Below are 27,955 nucleotides of genomic sequence, written 5' to 3' on the forward strand. Positions count from 1 at the left end.
ACAACTGATTCAAAGAAAAATATGTCGTCTATCAAGTCTAATTGGGCAGATACCTTGTCTTGGGTATTGGAACGGATGATTCCCATAAGATAGAGATATAAATGTGGATGTCTGGATTGACAGTACTTTGAACAGGACCCAAGTAGAATTGATCTTAGATCTATTAACATATTTATTCACTTGTAACACTCATAGTGTGGAATACCTTAATCCTAAGTGGATGATACACTATAGACTATGTATGCATGACTCGTTTACTTTGATTTAAATGAAATCCTGAGTTTAAATAGATTAGAAACCAATAGTTGGTATGTTGGGTATATGATTTCTGTAGGATGTAGCATCATTCCACAAATGATATTCTCTTATTAACATTACATGATAAATGAAAAGTAAAAATGGTCACGAGCCATGTCTTTGTGATAAATGACTTAATTACCATTTATAGTAACTGACTTTTCATGAAGAAAGATGCAATGATTATCATGAGATAAAATAGGATCACGTTGAGAGAAAGAATTTATCCTAAAGAGATTAAGTATATCCTATGAGGGTAACACACTTATAACAAGGTCATTGGACGAGCATTTATTAAGTAGCTTTCATAATGGTATATAATAAGGGAGAGCTCAGTCACTATACTTTAGTGGAAGTCATTTTCGTTGACGAAGCAACTACTGACAAATTCATAGTAAAATCATCGTTTCGCATCATCAAATTAGCAATCAACAATAACACAACACTGAATACATAAACATTCATTTTTGGGCCTTATACGAGCATACGAATGCTTTAAAGTCAACCCGAGATGAAAAATACCTAGATATTAAGATACACAATTACTCAATCTTTCAAATACTCAATCATGTCATAAATACCTAGATATTAAGATACACAATTAAATTCAAACCTTAATTGAGCTTATGAAAGGTCTTTTATAGACTCGAGCATGAGTTAGGACCAAATTGCAATGTTTTTAAAATTTCCAGACCAGGTATCTATACCCCTTATAAGTACAGATACTGATATGAGCTTCTATGTTTCAAAAAAATTGATTTAAATCATAAGGCATCGATACTCAACTCATAGTACCGATACTTACCTTTAGGTATCGATACTTTCTTTTGGTGCCAATACCATTTTTGCATTATGTTTGTTTGAAAATGGATTTAAAAATGCAAACTACCGATACTCTGGTAAAGGTATTGATACTTAAGTACCAAAATGTCAAAATCTACCATTTGGTTCCTTTCCAAGCCAAAAAAAATTTGAGTTCAAATGGTGTATTAAATACAGCACCAAGGCCTACACAAAACACTCCAAATGCATACCAAACATACCATAAAACTATTCCCAATTCAAAACATCTCAAATTGACACCAAATCAATTCAAACAACTTAATAAGTTGTACAAACTCATTTAACATGTTTCCAACCATTCAACCAAGTTAAAACCTTGCCCTATTCATAGTCAAATTATATCATTGAACTTTCAACTTGCTATTAATATTGATTCCCTTATATAACCCATCAAATTGTCCAAAACTGTAACGACCCGAAATTCATCGATGATGAAAAATGCAGTTTTGGGACCCTATTTTTGTAAACCAAACCCATAAATATTTTTATTAAATATTTACAAAGTTATTTTAGAAGTGAATTGAATTTTTGTTAGGTAATTTTGTCGAATTAGTGCTTCATTAGGGTACAAAGACTAAATCATAAAAGTGTCAAAAGTTAAATTGTTAATGAATCATTATGTAGAACTTAGCGAAGGCACTCATGAGGCAATTAAACTATTATTCTAGTAATAATGGATGGCAACATAGGTTTTAATTGTTAAAAATGTTATAAAATTATAAATAAAATAAACAAAACATTAGGTACTAAAAATATGAAAGTGGGGAGAAAGAGAAAACATGAAAACTTTCATGTTTTCAATCGAAGTTAGAGAATAAGAAATCTCAACACACGGCCTTAGGGTTCAAAATTTTCAATCTTCAATTGCTAACGTCGACCCAGATTCCACGAAAAAGAAAGGACAAGAAAAAGTCATTGACAAATAACTTGTAGTTTGCGGTTTGTGTTTCTATAATCCGAACTAATTAATTTTGTTGCATTATGAATTGTTTGCATGTAAGATCATAAGGTCAATTGGTTTTTGAGAAAAAAATTTTGAACTGATTTGGTTTAAGATTGAATTATAAATGTAACTTCGAAATAATTACCTTATTAATTGTTCGGGCAGGGTCAGGTATATTGGCATGTCATAGGATAGGAAAAGTTCAGGGTTATACGACTACGTGTCGGGGAGTGTTGGGCACCCTATTTGTTGATTATACCGACCAGCGCTAAGCGTAACTTATTATTTCAGATTTATCCTATATGCACTATGTTCCAAATTGGTGTGATGGTTGGATCCGCGTATCTGTTTAAGTCCAAGTCAGTTTAATAGAGAATTAAAATATGGAAGTGAAATGAATGAAATCATGAAGAGATTCAGTATGAAATTTTACTATGTTGATTGAAATAGAAAGTTTGAAATTCAAAGGAGAAATATGATAATAAATCATTGAAGTAGCATTTATGAGATGAATTTATCAAGTATCGAATTGTGTTTGAACAAGTAATTGATAATGTCGGTTAAGATTAATTGGAATATGCATCTTATGAACTTAATCTATGTTTTCTTATGATTTATAATATGATTAATTTTTAGATTATAGAAATACCACTAAGTTATACTCAACGTACGATTTTGTTTTCCGTGCATAAGTTAGGTTCTTTTTGGTTTGATTGCCAACATAAGCATCCAAAGGCAATTTCAGACTCGAAGTATTCGTGATGTTTCTACTTGTTAATGGCATGTACCTAGGAGGTTCATACATTTTTATAATGTTATGCTTTGGATGAAATTCGCATATTGAATGTTATATGTGTATATATATAAATAAATGTTGGTAATGATCTTTGTTGTTGATGATCTTGTTGAATAGTTTAGACATGTGTGCTTAATTGCTTATATGGTGATTAGGTAATGTGCCTTAAAATAGGTTTGGTAAAATGATTGGTATGCAAATGCTAAGTTTGAAAGAATTTGGTAAGTCTTGGTGTATGTTGCATGGTTGATATTGAATCATTATAAGGTGTTGTAAATGGTTAAATGATGTGTGCCATGTTGATTATGTAGAGGTGTCATTTGAGGCATATTGGAATGGTTCCAATGTGACATTTGGTTGATATATTAGTAAATTACATGCATATTATAAGTAGGTTTGATTATGTTTTGGATCATGTTGGTATATGGAAAAATGTTTAGGGTTGCTTTGAGACCTAAAGATGATTTTTTATGCCACACACGTTTCCAAGACACGACATCAGAATGTTACACGGGCTAACACAAGCCCGTGTGACCAGTTTGTGCCTGCATGGTTGCACACAGCCGTAGCCTGTCACACAGCCCAACGACACGATCATGTGACAATTTTTGAATAATTACACTTTTGACTCACACGGCCTTAGTGAGTTACACAGTTTGTTCGCACGGCCGTGTGACTCCAGCCCATACGGGGTCATCTTGTTACATGGTTTGACCATAGGACCATGTGTCCCATCCTCGCATGGCCTCAACCTTTCACACAGTCAACGGGCATGGCCGTGTGACCCCTGTTTACGATAGTTTCTTATTTTTTGTAATTGTTTCAAATTGATCCCTGATTGATACTGGGTTAATTCCAGAGCTTTCGTAAGTTTGATTTAAACCCAAAATTGGTTGTATTACATGATATACTTTCTATATGTGATTAATTAATATTGCAATGAAAATTTGAACTATGAATTGTATGTAAATGTTTCCTATTTGTCTGTAGCATCCCATTACTCAGGTTTGACAGGTAAGGGGTGTTATGTACATTGGTGCATTTATTAATATTAGCTTCCCACCAACAAACATTAAACAAGATTTCAACTAAACCATACACCCATAAGATGTTACATATGTAAATACCTATGTACATTATTCAAAACATACTATTCCAACCTATTCATTTTTACTTACCAATAATCCAACATTAAGTAAGTTTCAACATTCAAACTCAATAGTCACATAAACCTATGTACATGCCACAGAACCGAGCTTAGAACGATAGAAAGAATATCGAATCAGTAACAGAATAGTGTGAGATACTCGACGATCCGCTAGACACGTTCTGTAAGTCGGTGATCTAGAGGGAAAGAGAAACAACGAGGGGAAACATATCAAATGCTTAGTAAGTTCACAGGTATTTAAACAACAGCTTACCTCAAATTACAACTTAATTCGATAACAAACTAGCTTATGAGTATGCCTAAACATGGCAACCAGATATCAGCAAGGTGAGTATCAACATATACCACATCGTATAGTAATTCAAGCATATAATATTCTCAAACACTTACAATCAACATTTAATCAATTCCGTATCATTGTCCATATATTATCAATAATACATCCAAATTCAATATAATGTCATTTACTATTTTGTTTCATTATTCGAATTCCAAATTAAAATCATTAATCCATCACATTTCTATCTTAGCCCTTTGGGCTCATAAAATAAGATTGCATGATATTTCATAAATCACAATATGTATTTGTATCATCAAATCATATTATCAACTTAATTCATATATCATTTATATCATTTACATTTTATACCCCTATTAATCTACCTTCGACTCGAATGGATACACGGATCCAACCAACACACCAATTTGGCACCCAATGCCTCATCGGACAATGCCGAAGTAAATCGTTTATGCCTAATGCTCATCAATGTGTTTGGCACTCAGTGCATTATTGATATAACCGAAGTAAAATTTGTGTCCAACACTCATCAACATGTAGTTCAAGTAGCCCATACTCTATTTATCGTATGGCATGCCAACTATATCCGACTCTGCCTGAATAGTTAATAAGTAACCAATAATCAATTTTTTTTTATAGTTCAATTCTTGTTTTATCAATCTCAATATCATCAATTCATCAATCAAGACATCATTTAATACATAGCATAACATTATTCATTAGAATACAAAGACAATTTCACAATTTCATCAATTTATACTATTTTCAATTCTATTCAATTTAGTTCTCTATCTCAAAATCAAACATAATCATATCATTTTATTTGATTCAACTAATTTATCTCAAATTGAAATTTGTTATATTCAATTTATAAGTCAATTTTTCATTTCTTTACGATTTAGTATATATCTCACCTCTGTACTAAATTGAAAACAATTCAAACTAATATTTGATCTGTCATAATTCATTGTAGCAGATTAAACTATTTTTCATACTTAATGAGCTTATTGTTATAATATGAAATCTTATCTTATTACATTTGAAGATGCAATGGAATCTCAAGACTCTACTTTTTGGAAAAAAGCTATTAATGATGAGATGGATTCAATGATGAGAAATCAAACTTGGATCTTAGTTGCTCTTCCACCGGGTTCCAAACCAATAGGTTGTAAATAGATCTTCAAAAAGAAACTGAAGGTCGATGGAACCATTGATAAATTTAAATTAAGGTTGGTAGCCAAAGGTTTTACACAAAAGCAAGGCATTAATTACTTTGGTACCTATGCCCTAGTGGGAAGAATTGCTACGATTAGACTCTTAATATCACTTACCCTAATGTATAATTTGGTTGTTCACCAAATGGATGTTAAAATTGCATTTTTAAAGAGTGGACTAGAAGAGGAAGTGTACATGGAACAATTGGAAGGATTTTTTATTCCAAGATAGGAGCATAAGGTATGTAAGCTTGTTAAATCTCTATATGGGCTTAAACAAGCACCAAAACATTGATACCAAAAATTTGACAAGGTTATTCTAGCTAATTGCTATAAAATAAATGATTCGGATAAGTGCATAAATAGAAAATTTGAAAATAGAAAAGGTGACATAATTTGTTTATATGTAGATGACATGCTCATATTTGGCACTGATTTGGAATAAATAGAAAACACAAAGAAACTTTTGTCAAACAACTTTGCTATGAAGGATATGGGCATAATAGATGTTATTATTGGGATTAAAATAATCCAAGAGAAAAGCACTATAGCTTTATCACAATCACATTACATTGAAAATGTGCTTAAAAAGTTTGATCTTTTCAATTGTATACCAACATCTACACCCATGGATCCTTAAATAAAATTAGTATCTAATGCTAGTAGGAAAATTGATTAATTGAAATATGCAAGTCTAAGTGGTTGTCTCATGTACATAATAACTTGAACAAGACCAAATGTTGAATATGTTGTTGGGAAATCGAGTAGGTACACAAGTAATCCAAGTAGTTTGCATTGGCAAGCTTTGAATAGAATACTTGGGTACTTAAAGAAAATTATTAACTATAAGTTTTGCTAATAACGGATATCCTTCAGTTTTAGAAGGGTATTTGGATGCTAGTTGGATTACAAGTTTTGAAGATCATGCTTCTACTAGTGCTTGGATCTTCATTCTTGGTGGATGTGTCATTTCTTTGGGTTCCAAGAAACAAACATGTATTATTGATTCCATAATGATAGCTGAAATTATTGCATTAGTTGTTGCATCTAAAAAAGCGGAATGGTTAAGAAATTTGCTTTATGGTGCACCTCTATGGCCTAAACCAATTTCACCTATTTCTATCTGTTGTGATAGTGAGCCTACTCTAACAAAGGTATATAGCCAAGTACATAATGGAAAGTCTAGACACATTGGATTGACATAGTTATGTCCAACGATTAATCTCTGAAAAAATGATCACTATTAATTATGTGAGGTTAAGTGAAAACTTGGCGTATTCTTTTACAAAAAGTCTTGCTAAAGATATAGTCAACAAGACCTCGAAAGGAATGGGACTCAAGCCCATTAATTAGAGTCATCCATGATGGAAACTTGACTTAACGCTTGGTACAACGCCAAGTCTTGAGTTTAATGAGACAAAGTACATCATTAGTATGTGACTGCTAGTACTATAAATAAATTCATCCTAAGATTAAATTGTTAGGTACCGGTAATGATAGGGAAGGATGAGTAATGTACTCTTAATAGACTCATAACACAAATATGTTAGAGTTTTATAATTATGGGAACACTCTTGATGGGATCTACCTATGTGAGTGTGAAGTATGGCCTCTTCTAGGAGCTCAAGGGCTTGGCTCTAACAACACTCATGAAAAGAGAACACAAACACGTTGCCATAATAGTGTCCCTAGATACCATGCATTGACCGGTGTTGAAATTATTATGTGAGATGTGTTTGGTTAATCAAATAGAATAGTTGGTTCAAAGCTTAGTCTGCCATGTAATTTCAATTAACTTTAACATGTTTTCACTAAGTAAAGGTTCAATCGTAAGACACATTCATTTATGCAAATTGATTTACAAGATTATCAAAATCTAAAATATTTTAAAAATAAGTGTTGATTGTTGGAACATTTTCAAATATTTATAGTGTTCCAATAACTATAAATGAAAGGGTGTAATATGTTTTGGTTATTGATCAAGAGTTATATCACTTGATTTTTTTACAAAGAATTATAACTATACAAAAATATTACTTGATTAATCATCGATATTAGTTGAATAATTATGTCTCTTTTAACAATATGATTATTCAGAAAAGACACCTTGAAAGTTATGTCTCTATGAAGAGACATGAGAGTTCATATAAATAGGACTGGGATTTCATTTAAAAAACATACCCAAAAAATTCTCAAAAAGTTATTTCTATCATTCCTCCATCTTCTACTATTATTAGATTGTTCTTTATAGAAATTAATTTTCTTGTTATACTCTGCTCAATGCTTAGTGGATTATTTTCATCTGTGCAAACCGTAAATAGTCACCAGGCTTCATTGTATCCTCGACATTCGTTTGCTTGAAACTCATTTGCACACCAAGTATAGGTGAGGGCGAATATAACTTTAAAAATAGTGGCTTGATACACGCCTTGTAGTCTTGTCCTATTACTTTGTTTTTCTGTTCGAGTTGTTATTCGTATTCCATTAATGTGTTCGAGATTTTCCTCATCAAAATTCCGCACCCAATAAAGCAGAAACACCTTTTGGATGTGAAGCCTTCTTTTAGTACAAACAAATTAGATTTGGCTAAGATTTCGCACCCAATTGTGTTATTAATTTGTTCTATTTGCTTGCTTTGTGCCCACCAAAAGCTACTGGTTTAAAATTGACCAACACAGATTACAGCGTATCTACTCAAATCCTACATATCTATCCAGTCTTATCTATGATTTTGAGATTTAATCAAAAGCAAAAAGATTTAAAAAAATATCATACTAGCAACTACAAGTCCAATGGAATCGTTGCAATTTACTTTTGCGGGGGTCAAATTATGATTTTCCAGCCCTTCGAGGTTAATAAAGGACCTTTTCTAATTAAAAAATGCTATCTACAGAATCTCTTGGGATCTTTCACTTCATATTATAAATGCCTACATAGGATTTCCTAACTATATAATAATTGTTTTAGTGGACAATTCACTTTCTTGCACTAAAAACTACATTAAGCCTCTGAGTGGACACTGCCACTTTCCTTCCATTATCTTTACATGCAATGGCCTCCTTATATATATAAACTCTCAATCTCAACTCATCAACACAAAGAAATCCTCACCAAAAATCCATTATTGTAATCAGCAAAGAAATCTTTTTTCTCAATGGGTATCCTTCATTTCCTTATTCCCTCTCTTTGTTGTGAACTAAAAGTCTTGCAAGCCAGAAACATAGAGCCAAAGTACCCTGGAAATCTTTTTGTGAGATACTATCTTTTTTCAGGAAGCAACAAGAGAGTTCAAGTAGACAGCCATGAGATCTCCTCAAAGTTGGACCCCATTTGGAATGAATCCTTCTCCTTGGAATGCTCGGGAACCCAAGAATCTATCAATGGCCTGAAGCAACAAACCCTAGTTTTTGAGCTCCGTTGCAGGAGCAAAGTGATGCCAGTTCTTGGAAAGATGGGGAAGTCAAAGCTTTTGGGAAGAGCTGAAATACCATGGAAGGCTGTTTTAGAATCACCAAACATGGAGATTGAGAAGTACTGGGTTACCATGTCAGTGAATGATCGTGTTCTTGAAAGTCTTAAGCCTCCTTCATTACAAATATCAATGAAATTAGTTCAAGGTCCAGCAATTGTGGAAAAAGAGAAGAAGAAGAAGAAGAACAGCTGGGATGGATGTGGATGCAAAGATGTTGGTGGAGGGTGCTGCAGCTGTGCAGATTATGAAATATTTGCACTAGCGGCGGCTATGGAAGCACTTTAGCCGCAAACCAGTTCTCAGCAAAGTCAGAAAAAGAAAAATCCAATTAAAAACAATGTTTAACTTGTTGTTGAGAGATTCTTTTTCTTTTAATTAACAATGTAGAGAGAGATTCCATTCCCCTACTCCCTACTTTAGTTTTTTTCTTTCCTTATTGATATTCATTTTTTCGCCAAAGCTTTCATTTATTTTAATGAATTTTGTATCGCAAACTAGAAAAATTGTTATTACATTTAATTCTCAGTAACAATACATACAACACATCTAAACTAAAATCTCATAAACAACAAACAATTAAAGCTCAACACTCCAAAAATTTCACGACTTTAAAAGAAATTAACATACTGCTAACACAGGATTTGCTCTCAACCCTCCAATGAATGTTCTAATTTTATATTTTTCAAGTTTTAAATAATTTAATTAAAATTAAAGAATAGATTAAATTTAATTGATATTTAAAACTAAAATTTTAGAATGGTCATAACTTAAATCAGATTAATTCTTTTTCCCTACTTTACTGTGTAAATATATATTCATATAATATATTTTACATTATATATAGCTTGCTGCTTGCATCAGTGCTTCTAATATGAGTATGAATACTACTAGTTTACCCAAAAAATGTGAACTTTCATGGCACTCCTTTTAAACCTTCTTTTAAAGTTTTTAACGTATGTTATACTTAAACTTGGTTTGCCTTGGGAGAAACGGTGTGACATTTTATGCTTAATTGCATTAAAATGTTTATTTTATATATATGATATTGATAAATAAAGAATAAATTTATTTAAATTTAACATGTAAAGTTATAACTTGGATTGATTTTCAAAACATATGCCTTGCACTTGATAGAATATATACTCAATAATACATAATTTATGAAATACGGATATTTTATTACCTTTCATTTATAATATAAAATGGTTGATTGAGTCTTAACTTAATTGGTATGGTCATTGTTGCCAATGGAAAAAGACGTGGGTTTGAATATGTTGAAACTCGGTATCTTCTTATTTATGAATTGAGAGATATTATCATAATTGTTAAAAGAAAACTTATGTTTAATTTTACCTCAAACATTATCTTATGTTTTGTGAAAACACCATATTATAACCCTTCAATTTTCAATTACTTTGCCTAATCTATAAAGTCATCTGATAATTTAGTAAACAAATCATTAAAACCTTTTTTTAAAATAAAAATTACCGTATTTGTTACATTTCTTCTTCTTCTTTAATGGTCCAAAATAGTCAATTAGACTCTTTTTAGTCTCATTTCTAGTAGCATTATTTTATTGACATTGTTTTCTAATAAGAATTTATTTATTACATAAATTAATCAAATATTAATTAAAAATAATTTAATAAGTAATTTGATAGTAATTAAAATAAAATAAATTTTGAAACATAAAAATACATTAGTTAAAAATTTTAAATTAACAAAGACACCAAAGTTAAAAATGATAAATAAAGATTAAATAATATTTCATTAATACTATAAATTATTCAAATTATAATAAATTTATAAATAAAGAGTATTTTTATGTCACACTCCAAAATTAGGCGTAGGAGTTTTAGGAGTATTTTAAAGATTTTAGCTTTAGTGAGCTCGGGAATTTCGTTAGTATGGTATTCATAAATGTTTTTGTCTATGACATTTTGAAAATTAAATCAATTTTTGAAAATGATGTTCAAAAGACTTTCAATTTTGAAATAAGGACTGATTTGTAAAAGGGACTAAATTATTGTGTTTATGAAGCAGTTAAACCAAATTTTGAAATCAACCTAATATACCCCATCTATAGTTTTATTTTCACGATGGTTTCTCTTCATCTTGTTGTGTCGTCCCTTGCTCGCCCAAGCCTCTCCCATTCGATTTTGTTTTCAAATCCTAATTCCATTGATTTTTTTCATTCTCCCAACATTAAACCTCTATAGTATTCCAAGAAAAACACCCAAAACACCATAGATTTCTCCATTGTCAAGTTTGTGGGTTTTTTGGGTTTTCAAATTTTTGATATGTTAGAGATTGACCCGATTAAGCAAGGAACAAGTAAAAATAGTAGAAGAAATTGAGAAATTGAACACACAAATTTAACGTGGAAAAACTCCTCCAAAGAGGATCAAAAACCACTGGCAAAAATAATTTTACTATAATGGCAAAAGAAACGAAGAGTCCGAAAAAAGATGGAGATAAAAACTAAACTCCGAAAACCCGAAAACAAAGAACCCTCAAAATGTAAACACAAAATTCTCCCTGAAAGACTTGTATAAATGGGGTAAATAGTACAATAATAGCATAGCTTGATCTTCATCATCAATATGAATATCAACGTTCTTTAAATCATTTAAAAGAGTAATGAATTGACTGATGTGACCTCTAAGAAGCTCACATTCGTTCATGCAAAACGTAAATAGACGTTGTTTCAACACTAAACAGTTAGCCAGAGACTTAGTTGCATAAAGAGTTTCTAACCTTTTCCACAAGGTAGATGAGGTCTTCTCCATCAATACCTCCTACAATACCATATTCGCGAGGCACAACTAGATTGCAGACAAAGTCTTTTCATCAAGCTCTTCCCATTCTGTTTTATTTAGATTCTAAGGCTTTTTTCCAGTAACAACCTTTTTCAAACCGGATTGAACTAGAATTGTCATCATCCAAACTTGCCACAGATTGAAATTTGTCTAACCATTGAACTTCTCAATTTCAAACCTTATTGCTGCCATATCTGAATGGGCTGATTTATGAAAATTGAACTAGCTCTGATACCACTTATTAGAGATTGACCCGATTAAGTAATAAACAAGTAAAAATAACAGAAGAAATTGAGAAATTGAACACAAATTTAACGTGGAAAAACTCCTCCAAAGAGGATAAAAACCACGGGAAAAAAATAATTTTACTATAATGGCAAAAGAAATGAAGAGTATAAAAAAAAGATGGAGATAAAAACTAAACCCCGAAAACCCGAAAACAAATAACCCTCAAAACGTAAACACAAAATTCTCTAAATGTGTTATGAGTTCTAATATCTAATGGGTGTATTTTCTAAGGTTGTAAAAGTGCCTATTTATAGGCTAAATTCATATGTCAAATAATAATAAAATAATCTAAACTAATCAGTGTATGATTGAAACAAATAAACAGAGTTTAACTAGAAGATTATTTCTCAAATTTGACTGAAATAGGAGTCATACTTAACACGATCAAAAGCTCAGTTTTCTTCCATCAAAGGTAACCATTCGTCTACCCATTAATTTTTAATGTTATCTAGTTTTAGCCATTAAATTGCATGTTTTAAATAAAATTCAAAAATTGTGTCGTTAATGGTGAATTTTAGAATTTGGGGTTAAAATGTGGTTTCAAAATGTTTTTAAATTAGTTATGATGTAATTAGAAGGTTTCTAAACTTGCTTTGAAGTTGTGTTAAAGATTTCTACCATTTTAATGGATTTTTATGAAAATTGCCATAAACATGTCGAAAATTCTGATACCATGTTTTGGGTAGTTTTGTGTAGTTTAAAGGTTGAGAACCTATCGTAGGTGAATAATTAGATGAATGAAATTCGTTTTAGGCAAAACGATTAAGTATAGACCAAGATATTTGAAATTTAAGTTTGCTATGTCAAAGGTTTTAGTTACTTGAGTCCTTAGCTAATTGTTGATTGTATTATTGTGTGATTTGTTGTGTTGAAGCTTCGAACTCGTTAGGACTTTCCACAAGTTAAGGAAAGGCTAGTTTGAGCTTTCGGCATTTCGACGAAAGCATAATTGGTAAGTGTTTGGAATCGCTGCTTGTGGACACAATTCATTGCATTAATTGGGAATTTAGAAGTAGCCTAAACCCCTATTCTAAATTTTGAGTGTAAGATTTCTTGTACTCTTGATTTAATTTGTGAAATATGTGCTATTGTGATTGTGAAAATGTGAACTGAGACGAGATGCTAAGGAATGTGTTTTGTGTTCATGATTATCGTTGTTAAAGTGTAAATGTAGGCATATTTACATGTTAAATGATAGAAATAATGTTGTGTTTGTAATGTGCTATTTGCAGTGAATAAGTGCAGTGAACGATAAGTTAATGTGTGTTTTAATAACGAATATTTTGGCCTTGTGATCTTTGAGACCATTGGATATAGTTGGCATGCCATAGGATTGTGAGTACTCACCTATATGTATTGTGTTTTGGGGCATTGAGGCCTTGGGATAGGTTGAAGAGATAAGGGAATGTGAGCTAAGCTCCATTCAACAAGACATGTTTGGTGTGTTGGAGAGTGTTAGCTTTATGCTTCACTTCTGGGGATATATTTGACTCTATGAGTATTTTGGTGTGTTGGAGATCCGTGTATCCGATGAGTGGTGATAAAGCCCACATTTACGTTTCTTATCTCAAGTGCCAAATTATCTATAAATGTGTTTATGAGTGTTATGATATATGCTTAAATGATATGTGATTGTTATCTAAACAAATCAATAGATAATATGGTACTAAAGTATGAAATGTTGTAATTGTGCTAAATGGTTGTTTCGATAATGCATGCTGATGGCTATTATGATCCTTTAATGAGCTTGTAAAGCTCACCCACTCTTTTTAAATCATTACAGATTAGTTGGGTTCTGGTGTGAGCAGTGTGGTTCCGAGGGAGTGAACCAAGCCAGACTTTCGCATTATCTCATAGGTGTTTAATTATTCGTTTTTGTTATGGGAAATAAAGGCAATGTGGTAGACTTTTTGTTGGGTTTTTCCATGATATTTAAGATGTTTCCATGATTTATTTGCTTTAGATTTAAGGACTTGGATCTTGATATGTTGATTCTTGTTCAGACATATTTTCGGTGTTTTGAACTAATATTATAGCCGTTTTGACGACTGTTTAATGTGGTATAAGTTGCCTGTTGAATGTACTTAAGTTAGATTGGAGTGATTGCTTTAAACTGCTTATTTTTGTGGTTTGGAGCAGAGATATCGATATTCAGGTTTTAAAAACGATACCTCTGTGATATCTCAATGTGCAAGAAGTCAGTATTTTTGGTATCGATACCTTATCACGAGTATTGATACGCGGGGTAATAAAACTAATACTTTTTGAAATGTACCGATATTTTCTTGTGTTTTGATTTTTAAATGGGAAACAGAATGCTGATTCGGTATTGATTTTCCAATCAGTATCGATACCCCTTAAGAGAAATATCGATACCTATGCTACAGTATCGATACCTACGTACTATTTAGGAATTTTTTTTAAGTGGTTCAAAAGCACGTATATTTGTTAATATTAGTACCATTGAAGTATGTTGAGCATGTTTTAATGTTGATTGATGTATGTTGGACTTAAAATTCATGCGAATGCTTATTAAAAAGAATAATTTATTAATAACGTGACAAATTACTATGAGTTTGATGTATGACAGGGGTGTGACATCCTAATATTCGGGCTCGACAGTCGAACCGAGTATAGGGTGTTACATTTTAATTTAATAAAATTAACTAAGGATTAAGAATAAAGAAAAGTTAAATGTACCAAAAAATTTTAAAAAAGTTAATAAGCACTTCAAAGTTAATAAAACATAATAAATAAATATTTTTCAATATATTTTAATATAATAAAATTCATTACTTATAATAATTGGTATGAAAATAACTGTTGATATAATATAGTTATAAGTTATACCTTAAAAAAAAGTAAACTACACCTAACGTCATTAAACTATTAGTAAGTTTACGTTTTGCTCACCTAAATTCAAAAAGTTACAAAATGGTTACTGAACTATTTGGAAGTTTTTATTTAAATCATTGAAATGTTAAAATTATTGTTGTATGAATTTCTCTACTTGCACCGATTACAACAATCAAAAGCTTCCATTCCCTTCTCTTTTACAGTTCATTTTTTTTTCATGAAACAACTTTGATTATCACGAATTTGGAAACCAAAATCCAAACAGCTTCGTCTCAGATCTCCTATATTGATCGTCAAATCAACTCGGATCTAAGGTATACTCTTGTATTTTAATTACATTCTTTAACTATTGATGCTATATCAATAAGGTCCTTCCATTACTAAAACCATTATTTTGACCATTAAATGACAAATAAAATCTTGTATGACATAAGATAAAAGGGAAGTTTTAAAGAAAAGTAGAATATTGTCACATAATTTTAAAAAATTAAAACTAAAATTAAAATAAAACTGAAAAAGATAGAGAGTGAATGATAGTTTGTAAAAGCTTGAAAACCTCAAAGCCAAGATTTTTAATAACATTCATTCTTACAATATTCATTTTCTTTAAAATTTTTATTTTAAATTATTTCACATAAGATGTGATATCTCGTTAATGATTAAATTAATGGTTTTAGTAACGAAAGGACCTTATTAATATAACATTGATAGATTGAAAATGTAATTAGAATATTTTAAAGTTGAGAACTAATTTAAAATGAAGATCATAATTTAGGGATAATTGGTGCAATTAACTCTTTTATTACAATTTGAAGACTTGGTATAAGTTAGCTTACTAAGCTAGCCTTATTTCAAAACATAGAAATTATTTCAAAAAAAACTTAGAAATAATATATTTTAAGAGTACAAAATTTATTTTATCCTTAATTAATTGATTATAAATTTTTTTATAATTGAAGGAGGAAAATAGGATTGCTTGGATTGAACCCAAACTCTCATGCTACTCTTACCACTAGGTTAAGAAACTTGACATGAAAATTTATTATATTATTCATTATTTACTAATATGACGGTTTATCACTATATTATCTATACTTAGGCTCGGTTTGTTTCATTAAAAATGGCTTACGAAAAATAATTTCTGCAAAATGACCTACTTTTTTGAAAAAGCTAATATTTTCTAGTGTTTGGATAAATCTGTAATATATTTTACATTGTTTGGCGATTTCTGAAAATATTTCATAAAAGTTTTTTCAATAAAAAACATACATTTGAGATTTATGATAAGTAGTTAATTGATTACGAAGTGATATTAAGTGAAATTATAGTAAATAATGAATCTTCAGGATGTTAATGATTAAATTATAAACTTTGTGAAATTTATAATTGAAATAAGAGAAGTGATATGCATGAAAATTTTCATGTGAAATAAGATATTATAATGAATTATTTGATTAAAGTGATTATATGGTGAAAAATAAATTACATGGCAATAGGGACTAAATTGAAAATTGTACAAAAGTTTAAGTGTGAAACAATTTAATATGTTAATAAAGAAATTATGATAAAAGTTTAATGAATGTGTTATGAGATGATGAAATATGCATAAAGTATTGTAAATGTGAAATTGTGGGAAGATATGAAATTTTTATGATGAAAAGGACTAAATTGTTAAAGTTGAGAAAATATGTGGATGAAATAATAGAAGTGAAATACATTGAAATTTGATGTGTGAAACAACGAGACAAGCTTTAAGTCTTTCAATACTTTCATCGAAGTTATATTTAATCTTGTACATCCACTTACTACCCAGTGCTTTCTTTCCACGAGGAAGTATTTCCATAGGCTAAGTGTCATTATCCTCCAGAGCATAAATCTCCTTTTGCATAGCTTCATGTCATGTTGCATCCTTCACAACCTCTTTATAAGATTGTGGCTCAACCCCTGTAATAATAATTGCAAGAAAATTTTGGTGTTTCATAATAATTTTTTTACAATTAACATAATACGCTATATGAAATGGAGTACCTGAAGACGGCTCTGAAGTAGGTGAGGCGAGAGATGGACTTTTATTTATGACGGTATGAGTGAAAAAATCCTGAAGCTTCACAAAAGGAAATTTCTTTCTATGCCCTCGTCACAATTCAAGCGCATCATTGCCCAAAGCCCCTTTGTACCACCGTGTCATTGGAGGAAGAAGAAGGTACCACGGTGTCGGAGAACTCACAGGTGGCAAACTCACAGGCTGCAGAGTAGCAAGTAGAGGAACTACCATAGGTTGAAACACTTATAACTCACCAAGATATGTATTAAAAATTGCGTCCACGCTCCCATATGGCAAGGCAACATTGTCAGGCTCAATGGTTGCAGCATTCTCATCCAAATACGGAAAAAATATCCTCAAAAAATTTTACATCACGGGACACAAAAAACTTCTTAGAATCCAAATTATATAAATATCAATCCTTTTTTGCCAAAAGGGTACCAAACAAAAACACACTTTCGACTTCGACTAGCAAAGTTATCACCCTTAGAACGTTGATTATGAGCAAAACATAAGCAACCAAACACATAAAGATCATCAAACAAAGGAGGGCTACCAAACAACATTTCATAGGATGTTTTATTATGAAGAAGAGGTGAAGGAGTTCGATTAATGAGATGAGAAGCAACCAACACACACTCCCCCAAAAAAGATATGGACAAATTTCTTTGGAAATGCAAAGCATGAGCTACATTTAAAATATGTTGATGTTTCCTTTTCACTCTCCCATTTTGTTGAGGAGTACCAACAAAAGATGTTTGAAGAATAATGTCATTTGCAAGAAAATAATTCTAGAAACAATTAAATTTTGTCCCATTATTACTTCTAACAAACTTTATTTTTTGAGAAAATTAGCGATCAACCATAGCAATAAATGACATGAAAACTTTGAAAACCTTTTTTTATTAACTAATAGATATACCTAAACAACACAAGAATTATTTTGTCCGTTAAATTAACCAAAATTAAATTGCAGTTTAATTTAGGAACGTAAAGAACGCGTTTTAAGTGAATTTTATCCGTTAATTTAACCATTCCTTCTTTGGTAGCCACCACTGTTTGGTCATTAAGGAGTCCTACAGAACATGCTACAACATCTCTCAAATTCGTTTAACACATAAGATCACTTGTAACATGATTTGAACACCCCGTATCAATAATCCAATTATTCTTTGACTTACTATTTAATCGAGTGGAAGTTAACTGTTTATTACTAAACACCACCAGAAGAGACTACCATTGCTCAGTGGTAAAACCGAGAAGTGTCACTCCCTCTGACACTTACGCTACCTCTACTATGTTCTGCGTTTATGTTGTTCCATGGTTGGTATCTACGACAGTAACATTGGCTCGCACACTGCCTTTTCCATGAGAAACTTGCTGTGTGGAAGATGCGGCACTTGTCTTGCCATTGCAACTATCACTTTTCATCTCCGACTTCCCATACTTCTCAAGCCACCAATCCAAGTTGCCATGTAAGTCAAAAAAGGTAGCTACCTCATGCCCCTTTGCGATGGCAATGAGTGCACAATAAGGTCAACTTATCAATACGATCAACCTAGCCTTGGTTACAACCCTTCATGCGCACCGCAAAGCTTAGAATTTTGGGTTTGTCTTCCTTGACTTGTGTAATGTCTTGGACGAGTTCCTCCTGAGTAATTTTCCGGAATGCCTGATTCAAGGAAGGCAAAAGGATCTCAGGAAAGCAGTGTAGACCTAATCTGGACATAATAATCAGAATAGAGACCAAGAAGAAATTGATGAAGTCAATCATGATCACGACGTTTTTCATGCGCCTTCCTTGATTTGAATAAACATCGTTCACACTTGCAACAAATTAAAGGTTCATGATCATTTAATTCATCCCAAAAAATCTTTAATTTACTAGAATAAACTACAACACTCATAGTCTTGTTTTGCTCACAACGACAAATATTTGCTTTTAATTGTTGAATACATGGACCATTGACAACGGAAAAACGTTCATGTAAATCATCCAACAAAATTTTGCATAATCATAATTGGAAAGCATCGAACTTACCTTCGGATCGTTAGTATTGAGAATCCAGGACACAAGCATACAATGGATGATAACCCAATCATCCTTTGAGCAAAAGGGAACAAGATCTGTAATGGTATCATTAAGAAATCCAAATTTGCACCGAGAAGATAGAGTGACACGAACAACATAAGCTCAATCAACGAAATTGTTGAGCTTTAATCGAATATGAGTAATAAAGTCACTAGGTCGATCTTGAGGACCCAAGAAAAATGGAGAGTTAGGTTCAATTTTAGATGGTGGTGATGGAGGAGGAGAAGTCTCACCGCCAGCCATTTAGAATGATGAAAGAAAAAAAATTTTGTGTCAAAAACCTTACTTAGATGCCATGACAAGAATATGGTAATCTCTTGAATTTTATTGATAGACCTCGAGAGTATATATATATATATATATATATATATATATATATATATAGTAGTACTTATGTAGAAATTAAATGGCTAAAAGATAACATTCCATAATAATATACTATAATAATATTTCATCAATAATAAAATTACTAAAAGATAATATCCTATAATAATAACCTAACAAATTATCAATTAATAAGTGTTTTGTTTTTATTCATTTATAGATGTAACTATTATTTCTACTATAGTATTTATTATTTACTAAAATTTAATTTTTTAATAATATTCTTATTTTAATGAAATTGGTTAAAGATTATTTATCTTAAAGATATCATATTCTTTAAAAAGTATTTTATTTCTAATTAATTTAAATTAATAAAATAATCAATAATATTTATCTTACCCGTAATTAATATAATTAATCATGAGATAATAATTGATAAAAAAATCATACAATAAATGTATAACCTAATTTAAAAGCTATCCGAGCAAGGATATTCCTCATTTTGAAATATTAAAGCATTGGTTAAATAGTAAATGGGCATAAATTATTATTTTTGGTTAATTAAGGTAATCAACTTTAAAGTCTATACTATTTCTCTTCTTTTTTCTAGACTAATTTGATACAACTAGATTATCTCTCCTTACCATATTTTCTCATGCATTTTTTATAAATGTATTTATTTTTATTATATTTATATTTATATTTTTACGGATTCATAATTTATTTTTATATATTTTGACACATGTGTGAGTGCATTTTTCGTGGTATGTCGTGTTTTACATAATTATTTAATTCATAAAACATTTTGCATAATTCATTATAGTAATTCAATTTTTTTGAAAAAGAAAATGTTACTTTGGAGAAAAAAAAAGTATGTTGGAACTTGGTTTCTAGGAGATGTTTGCATCTTGATTGAATCAATTTTCATATTTTTGAGTATTGGTTATTTTCTATTTGTATATTTATTGTCATGTTTTTATACAGCAAATTAAGGCTTTTTATAATAAGAAGCTAGAATAATCTCTGGAGATATTCTCTCTTTCCTTTATTAATTATTCTTTTACTTGGATGATGAGATTTTTGGAAAGATATATTCATCAAATTATAGAGAATTTTTATGAAGAATTACTGGAGTAAATTTCTACATTTACCAACCTTCTTTCATGCAAGCTGTTTGTTCTTCCTTCATTTATCGAGTTGAGCTATATTAGAGTGCATGTTTCTGTCTTCTTTGATTTTCAAATATTCTGATATAATAAAATTAATTTCAAAATTTTCTCAATCAAATATGGTTAATTTATTTTCAAGTATTTAAAACTTAAAAATATAATTTTCAATTTCACCAAAAAAATATTATTTTCAAATAACTTAAGTAATTTACAACTATTTTTTAATAACTCCAACACCCTTCAAATAGTTTCTAAATTTTAAAATGAATTTTCTAGCTCAAGTATTGAGACTTACCACCTTAGTCTCGAGTTTTATGAAAACAATAAGCACAGACTAAATGAGAGCAATACAATCTCGAGATTTATTGGTCTAAGTCTAGAGATTTCAAAACTTCTAAAGGCTATTTTTCATTCAAGTCTCGATACTTGACCTTGCAAGCTGCATTAAATGCTCGAGATAAATTCTTCCAACGGCTCCAAACATCCAAAAATAAGCTAGAGGGCATATATGTAAGTCAAGAACACTTGAAGACACTAGAGAAGAACATTCAAGCTAAGGAATCAAGAGAAAAGCTTCAAATTCTTTATTTCTTCATTTTCTCTTGTACATATCTCTGAGGTGCTTATTGCTAAATCTTATTATTATTCTCACATTCATTCTTTGAGAGAGCTTAACACTTGTAAACACACTCCAAGGTTCTTTATTGTTTACATCTTTCTTTGTATTGCGAAAAGCTACTTAAGGTTTTTGAGGAATAAAACCTTAAGTGAATTGTAAAAACTTTTAGTTGAACCTTGTCAAAACTAGGGGGTTATAATTAAGTCATAAAAACTAGGGGAAGGTTCTATCTTAGCCTCATGAAAAAGTATAGTGAATTGGTAAAATCCGTAGTTGAGGTATACCAAAGTAATGGATGTAGGCAATTGGAGTTAAATCACTATAAATCGAATTGTCTAAACTTTTCTTCCTTTTCCTATTCATTTAGAACAATTTGCAAAAATAAAAAATAAAAATAAAATTGGTATCATATCTAGTTCACCATCAAAAGTTTCACCACTAGGAAAGGGGCCGGATCCAAAAGAAAAAAATACTAAGTTCTAAGATGACTCAAATTTTTGGATCAACTAACTTAGGTAAAGGTCAATCCATGATGAGACCTCCTTTCTTAATTCAATTAACATTAATTTGGTTATTTGACAACAATCTATCTCAATCCAACATTTTCACCATGTTTGTAGAGGTTGCTCGGATAAACTAAAACTCCCCTCAAAACTCGAAGAAGGATTTGAATAATGTAAAAAAAAATATAAAAAAACTCTCAAAAGTTGTTCTCTTATATTATTCAACAAATACAAACTAGGCTCTTCCAATCTGGTTGTATAACCACAAATAAATTAAATATTCATTCTTCAATATCAAGTTTCGATGTTGTCTGAAACGAACTTTATTAACTTAGATCAAGTGTCTAAATCTCTTGGATCAATTCTCTTAATAAGTACATCTTTAAATTCATTTTCAAAATCAAATCTCAATGACTCTTAAAGTATACAACATCCATCCAAGATCAACTCTACACAACTTTTGGATCCATTGAAGAAAAAAAAAATCCTCAACATTGTTTCAATTTTTTAAATCTAACGGTTAAGGTTGTAGGAAGAAGAGCAAAAAATAAAAAAGAGAGACGGACCAAAGAGCGAAGGGGAAATAGAATATAGGGTAGGAAAAAATCATAAATATGGTGTGATTTATGGGCCTATACCTATATATTGAAGTAAGATCCAAAAGATCTTTCTCATGCGGACACATGGTACACATTCACCATGCTACTTTTTTTTGTTACATTTTACAAAAGTGGTTAATTTTTTGATTTTGGTCCTTCTAATATGTTTAGATTTAAAATTTAATCATTATACTTTAATTTCTAACATAATTTTGTATTTATATTCTTATAATGTTATTAATTAATTTAATATTTTTATAATATAATTAATTAGTTCAAATAATTAATACCATTAACTTTTCAATAACATGTTACGTGGTTATATATAATTTGAAAGTAAATTTAAAAATTAGAGAACTAAATTCTTGAAAATAAAAATAGGATGCCTAAATTACAATTGTACAAAGTGTGAAGATTTAGAGTCATGGTTGTTTGAACCGGTCGAGTATCAATTCAAAAAGTGGCATTAGACCAATTGACTCACAAACTAGTACGGACCAGTTGGACCAAACTTAAAAGCTGATTGAACTACCTTTTTATTTTTTAAATTTTTTTCAATGATTTACTCAATCGAACCATATGAATCAGTGGCCTGACCAATTCAACCGCCGGTCTAGTTCTGAGAATCTTGCTTAGAGTATATTTTAATTTTCAAAATTTCATTCTATAATTTGATATAAACAAATAATCAACTCAACACAAAGCAGCATTAATTGATAGAGCATACTATTTTATTTATTTAAGTTATTTTATTTAAATAATAAAAATTTATTTATTTAATAAAATAATAAATTATTATAATTACTTCATATTTTATTATTTATTATATATTATTTATAAACACCCATTTATTTATAATAAAAATTATTATATATTTATACATAAAAATTTTCAATTGTCCGTATCCGTGTTCATGCTTCAAAACTCGCATTGTGTAGCGTTTGACAACCATCCTAAATTGTTACCATAACACATCTCTTTCTTTTTCCTTGAAGTGCTCACTTTATCCCTTGTTCTTTTTCTTCTTTTTATTTCAAAATTAGTTCGACTAACTCAACATATCTGATACTAATCAAGTACCGCAGCAACACTTATCTCTCGTATTATTGGGAAATATATCTACAAACACATCATCTTTGAACGTTCTAACACGGAAGCAGCGGCATACAAAAGCCATGTTCACACAACCCAACCAAACAAACATAACTCACACCTCAAATTGCAAACTAAATTTTCATACCAACAACTCAATATAGGAAAGCAGCTCAGACGTCTCCAGCTCCAATCAACGCAAGCAGCATTTTCTCATAGTCTCCAGAGGTATCTCCAGCAATCGCTTTTTCCAGGGTCACACTGTTTCTTCGCTGATATTCCTCCTTAATACGCACCATGTCTACCTCCGCCCGAGTGGCGACCACTCTAGTAAGAGCCCATTCATCTGTTCCCAGCTTATTGATTGCTTGACGTAGCACCTTCTCAAAATATTTCTCAGGGACAGTCAAGCACTTGATTGCAGCTCTCAGCAATTTGAGGAATTCGTCTTCAGGGTCGGCCTTCAAATCCTGCAAACCAGTAATTCATTATTGGTTTGAATTAATATATGCCATATAATTGTACTCTGCAACTTGCAACTCTATTCTGCCAATAGACATAGTGACATTGAATTAGAACATGGCATATGCTTATACTCAGCTACTTGTTAAAAAGAGTCCTCCTTCGGAGTTTCCTTTACTGCCACACAGACCGTTATGGGGTTAAAAGGATATGATGAACAACCCTGCCTTCACATTATTGCAAGGAGGCTGATAAATGATACAAATTTAAATTTTAATGCAATTTCAGAAGAAAACCAAAACATATACCTTGTTGATAGCATTCCCAAATGCAGTATTGTAATGATTCAGAGTAGCATTTAACTGTGCCTTACTCCGTGTTGTTACAATCCTGATGACCTCCTCATCACTGTACTGCTTGTCTGATATCTTCTCACGAAGTATCTTTGCCTCCGACCTTGCCAGTGTCATGTTCACCTCCTCTCCCTGGTATCGGAATGCACTAACAAGTGGGACCAAAAGCTGCACCAGCATTTAATCAGTTAACAAGTCAAAGAAAAAAATAAAAGGGGGAAAAACCCGAATTGCACATGGCAAAGAAACTTAAGACCGAACCTTGCGGTAGTCTCCCTTGGTATGGTGTGCAACATCTTCTTCAAGGGATTTCTTGTAAAGATCGTGATACGCCTTCCTCACATTGAACAGTTCATGTGAAGACCTAGTGCAAGCAATTTCCATGAGAACCCAATGGCTTGATGTGAACCTCTTTGTAGCTTCATGAGCCAGAAATGCATCACGCTCTGCAGGGTCCAAAGTAAACAGCACCACAGCTCGCTGTCGAGTTTCATAAGGGGAACAAAAGAACCCAAGTCAAAATAATCATACTTATCTCACTTTCTAGTTAACTACAAAGACTGCACGCCAAAGCCAAACATCATCATACTTATTCCATATTAGATAACTCGGTCATGTAAAATGTTGTGATATCATCAACCAGATTAAGAAAAAGGAATGTCAAAACCTCACCTCAAAGTCACTTGAAAGTTCCTCATCCAAAGACTTAAGGAGATCTTCCCCATAAGCTTCACGATAAGTTTTACGAATCAAATTGCGCTGAGCTGCATTCCTGTGAGCCAAAATGTCGATAATCAATTGCTCATTTGTACCCCATCCTGCAAAACACCAGCAAAAATTAATGTGAGTAATCAATTTTTACACCCAAAATAGCACAAATCTAAACATTATTTCATACCCATAAATGATGGTCTTGCAGCATACAAAAGCTAGATTACTATACAAGATCCCAATGATTTGTTTGGCAAAGGTGAATCTGATGTAACTAGGAATATAATCAAAGTCCCAAGTACCCTTTTAACCTTACTTCAAATCAACCCAAAATCCATTCAGAAATGTTTGGTTCAACAATCCCCTTCCCATGTAACCCCAAAATTACAATGGTCATTCAAAGTGCAGAGATGGTGATAAAATACAGTCAGTTTAAGAAAACAACAGTTATCAGATCAGATCAGAAAATACATTATCAGAGTTCAGTTAAATTTCTCTTGTTTCTTAGAATTTAAAAAAAAAAAAGATCCCTTTGAATAAGAAAAAAAAAGACCCTTTAGTCTCATCAAATCACATCATCTACTTCCAGAAATCATAACCCAAAAGACAGATAATAAAACATGAAAGATGAAACCAGGAAAGAAGAAAGCCGATCAGTCAAAGTAAATAAAACCCATGATCCAAAGCAATGTATCATGTATCAAGTAAAAGGGAGCATCTTCACTTTTTAAAAGAGAAAAAAAGAGAGACGGATCAAAGATCCATTTTAGAAAGGATAAAGAAAGACCTTCAAAAGCTTTACGAAGTTGCTCAGCATCCTCAGAAGGGGCAGGTACATGAGCTGGAACTTTAAGGGTTGCCATTTTCACTGTAATTTTTCTTTTCTTTTTTGTGAAGAATAGCAGACGATGGTGATGAGGAAAAATGCCTAAGGTAGTTAATATAGTGGATAGAAAATAATTTTATTTGATTTATAGATGGCAATAAATAAAGTATTAATCACATGGAAATTTCCGCCATACTTTTCAACTTTCATCACTTTTCAGGCAATGATACGTAACGACAGAACAAGATATTATTGTTTACCTGTGATCATGCAGTACGCGTGTTGGAGGGTTCACGTTTTCAAACGTTCACATCTGATAATCATTTAATTTCAACCTAATCCTCAATTTAAGTGTTTAATACCAATTCGAGACATACTTAAAATACGTTGAGTTAAATTGTAGAATGTATGTATCCATCACATGAATAGCATGAATCTAACGTATTAAAGTATACAACATCAATAAAATTTAAGAAAGTTATTTTTTCTTTAACATGACACTTGTTTACAATTTTATCATATGTATGCTCAACATTTCTATACAACTACTATATAAGAATTTATTAACTTATTGGTAAACTATTAAAATAGTTATTTTAAATTATATTTTAGTCATTTATGTTTGCAATGTTACGTTTTAATCATTTACATTAATGTGTTGTAACATTTTAGTCACTAAACCATTATTTGTCGTTAACGGTGTAATGATAAGCTAATATAGCACGTTAAATCATCGTTTCAAACAAAAATTTAAGTTAAATTAAACAATTGGTTCCCATTTTTTTTTTACATTTTGAGCAAAAACAATTTATTTTATGTTCTTTTAACTTTCTTTCTTTTTTCTTTATTTTCATTCTCTTTTGCTTCTCCTTATTTTCCTCCATTCTTCATCTCTTTTAACATAAAAGAAAAATTAAATTGCTCAAAACGGAAAAAATATAAGGACCAATTGTATAATTTAACCTAAAATTTTCGTTTCAAATGATGATTTAATGTGTCACGTCAGCTTACCGTTATATTATTAACGGAAATTAATGTTCGGTGACTAAAATGTTACAAATGAATAACGTAAATGACTAAAACGTAACATTTCAAATATAAATAATTAAAATGTAACCCAAGAAAAAAATGACTATTTTGATAGTTTACCTAACTTATTTATTGTCTTTAATAAAATAAAAGAAAAACGTTAGTCAACATCGGGATTTGTGATTAAAGAATCAATTTAACAACTTCAAATCCGTGTAATCTTTTTGTTACTATAGTAGTAGTTTAAAAGTGGGTTAAAATATGCCTCAAGTCCCTGTATTCTTTACAATTTTGAAATTTAGTCCTTTTACTTTTGTTTCTAAAGTTTAGTCTCTTTATTTTCAATTTTCAAAATTCAGGCCCAATATTAATATTGTTAAATTATTTTGGTTAAAATTGTTGGTGTGGCATTTTGAAATTTAAAAAATACTCACTTTGTAGCAATATAACTAAAAGAAGGACGTTGTAATGAACTTAAATAATTTAAACCGTTATCTTAAATTTTGAAATCTAAAAGCAAAGACAAAATTCCTAGAAATAAAAGTACAATGATAAAATTCCTAGAAATAACATATTTTAACCTTTAAAAATGTCATTATTTTTTAATTCTACAAATAAAATTTAAAAATATAATATACATCTTTATATTATATTAAATGAAAAAAGTAATGAAAAGTGATATGGAAAATTTTAATAAAATAATATATCAATATATTATTATTTTTAGTAAAATAAAACTTTGATGTTTAAATCAGGATTTTAATTGAATGATTTGAATCAAAACCTAATTTAGGTGCTAGATACAGTACACTTATTCCTCAATCCAATGCTTGGTGTAATAATAAAATACTAAAAATCGAAGATGAGGATCAGCTCATGTATTTTAAATATTATTATTCCTTTGCTACCTGCTCCCCTACATTGGTCATTTGTGAAATGGTTAGCAGCCCCTTCCACCTCTTTCTTTCATTATCTACAAACCGGACATCTGGTTCTGGTTTTTAATTCTTAATTAAATGGATTAATTATATTTTAATCCTTGCACTTAGCCACTTTTTTTTCATTTTCTTCTGGAAAATAATATTTGTTATATTTTAAGTAAAAGTATTCAATTTCCTTTACTTAAATCAACTTGAAA

General features: G+C 30.8%; 2 protein-coding genes across 2 annotated transcripts; one reads left to right on the forward strand and one right to left on the reverse strand.

Moving 5' to 3' along the window:
• The first annotated feature begins 8,643 nt into the window (after positions 1-8,643).
• LOC105804219 (uncharacterized) lies at positions 8,644-9,490 on the forward strand. Its single transcript, XM_052624491.1, has one exon. It carries the CDS (start codon positions 8,714-8,716, stop codon positions 9,314-9,316), a length of 603 nt encoding a protein of 200 aa, XP_052480451.1. The 5' UTR covers positions 8,644-8,713; the 3' UTR covers positions 9,317-9,490.
• A 13,931-nt stretch (positions 9,491-23,421) lies between these two features.
• Positions 23,422-25,917, reverse strand: LOC105804217 (annexin Gh1). Its single transcript, XM_012636720.2, has 5 exons — positions 25,750-25,917; positions 24,924-25,069; positions 24,513-24,731; positions 24,207-24,419; positions 23,422-23,906 (listed from the first exon to the last, which is right to left on the reverse strand). Exons 1-5 carry the CDS (start codon positions 25,823-25,825, stop codon positions 23,610-23,612), a joined length of 951 nt encoding a protein of 316 aa, XP_012492174.1. The 5' UTR covers positions 25,826-25,917; the 3' UTR covers positions 23,422-23,609.
• Positions 25,918-27,955: the final 2,038 nt, after the last annotated feature.

Source organism: Gossypium raimondii, chromosome 11, assembly GCF_025698545.1.
Source record: "Gossypium raimondii isolate GPD5lz chromosome 11, ASM2569854v1, whole genome shotgun sequence".
Lineage (NCBI taxonomy): Eukaryota > Viridiplantae > Streptophyta > Magnoliopsida > Malvales > Malvaceae > Gossypium > Gossypium raimondii.

Excerpts from the sequence above, each read along its gene's own strand:
- LOC105804219 (XM_052624491.1), top strand. The coding sequence starts at position 8,714 with ATGGGTATCCTTCATTTCCTTATTCCCTCTCTTTGTTGTGAACTAAAA.
- LOC105804217 (XM_012636720.2), bottom strand. The coding sequence starts at position 25,825 with ATGGCAACCCTTAAAGTTCCAGCTCATGTACCTGCCCCTTCTGAGGAT. Across the intron at positions 25,070-25,749 it reads ACTTCGTAAAGCTTTTGAAG|GATGGGGTACAAATGAGCAA; the intron begins GTCTTTCTTTAT and ends GGTGTTTTGCAG. Across the intron at positions 23,907-24,206 it reads TTGGGAATGCTATCAACAAG|GATTTGAAGGCCGACCCTGA; the intron begins GTATATGTTTTG and ends ACTGGTTTGCAG.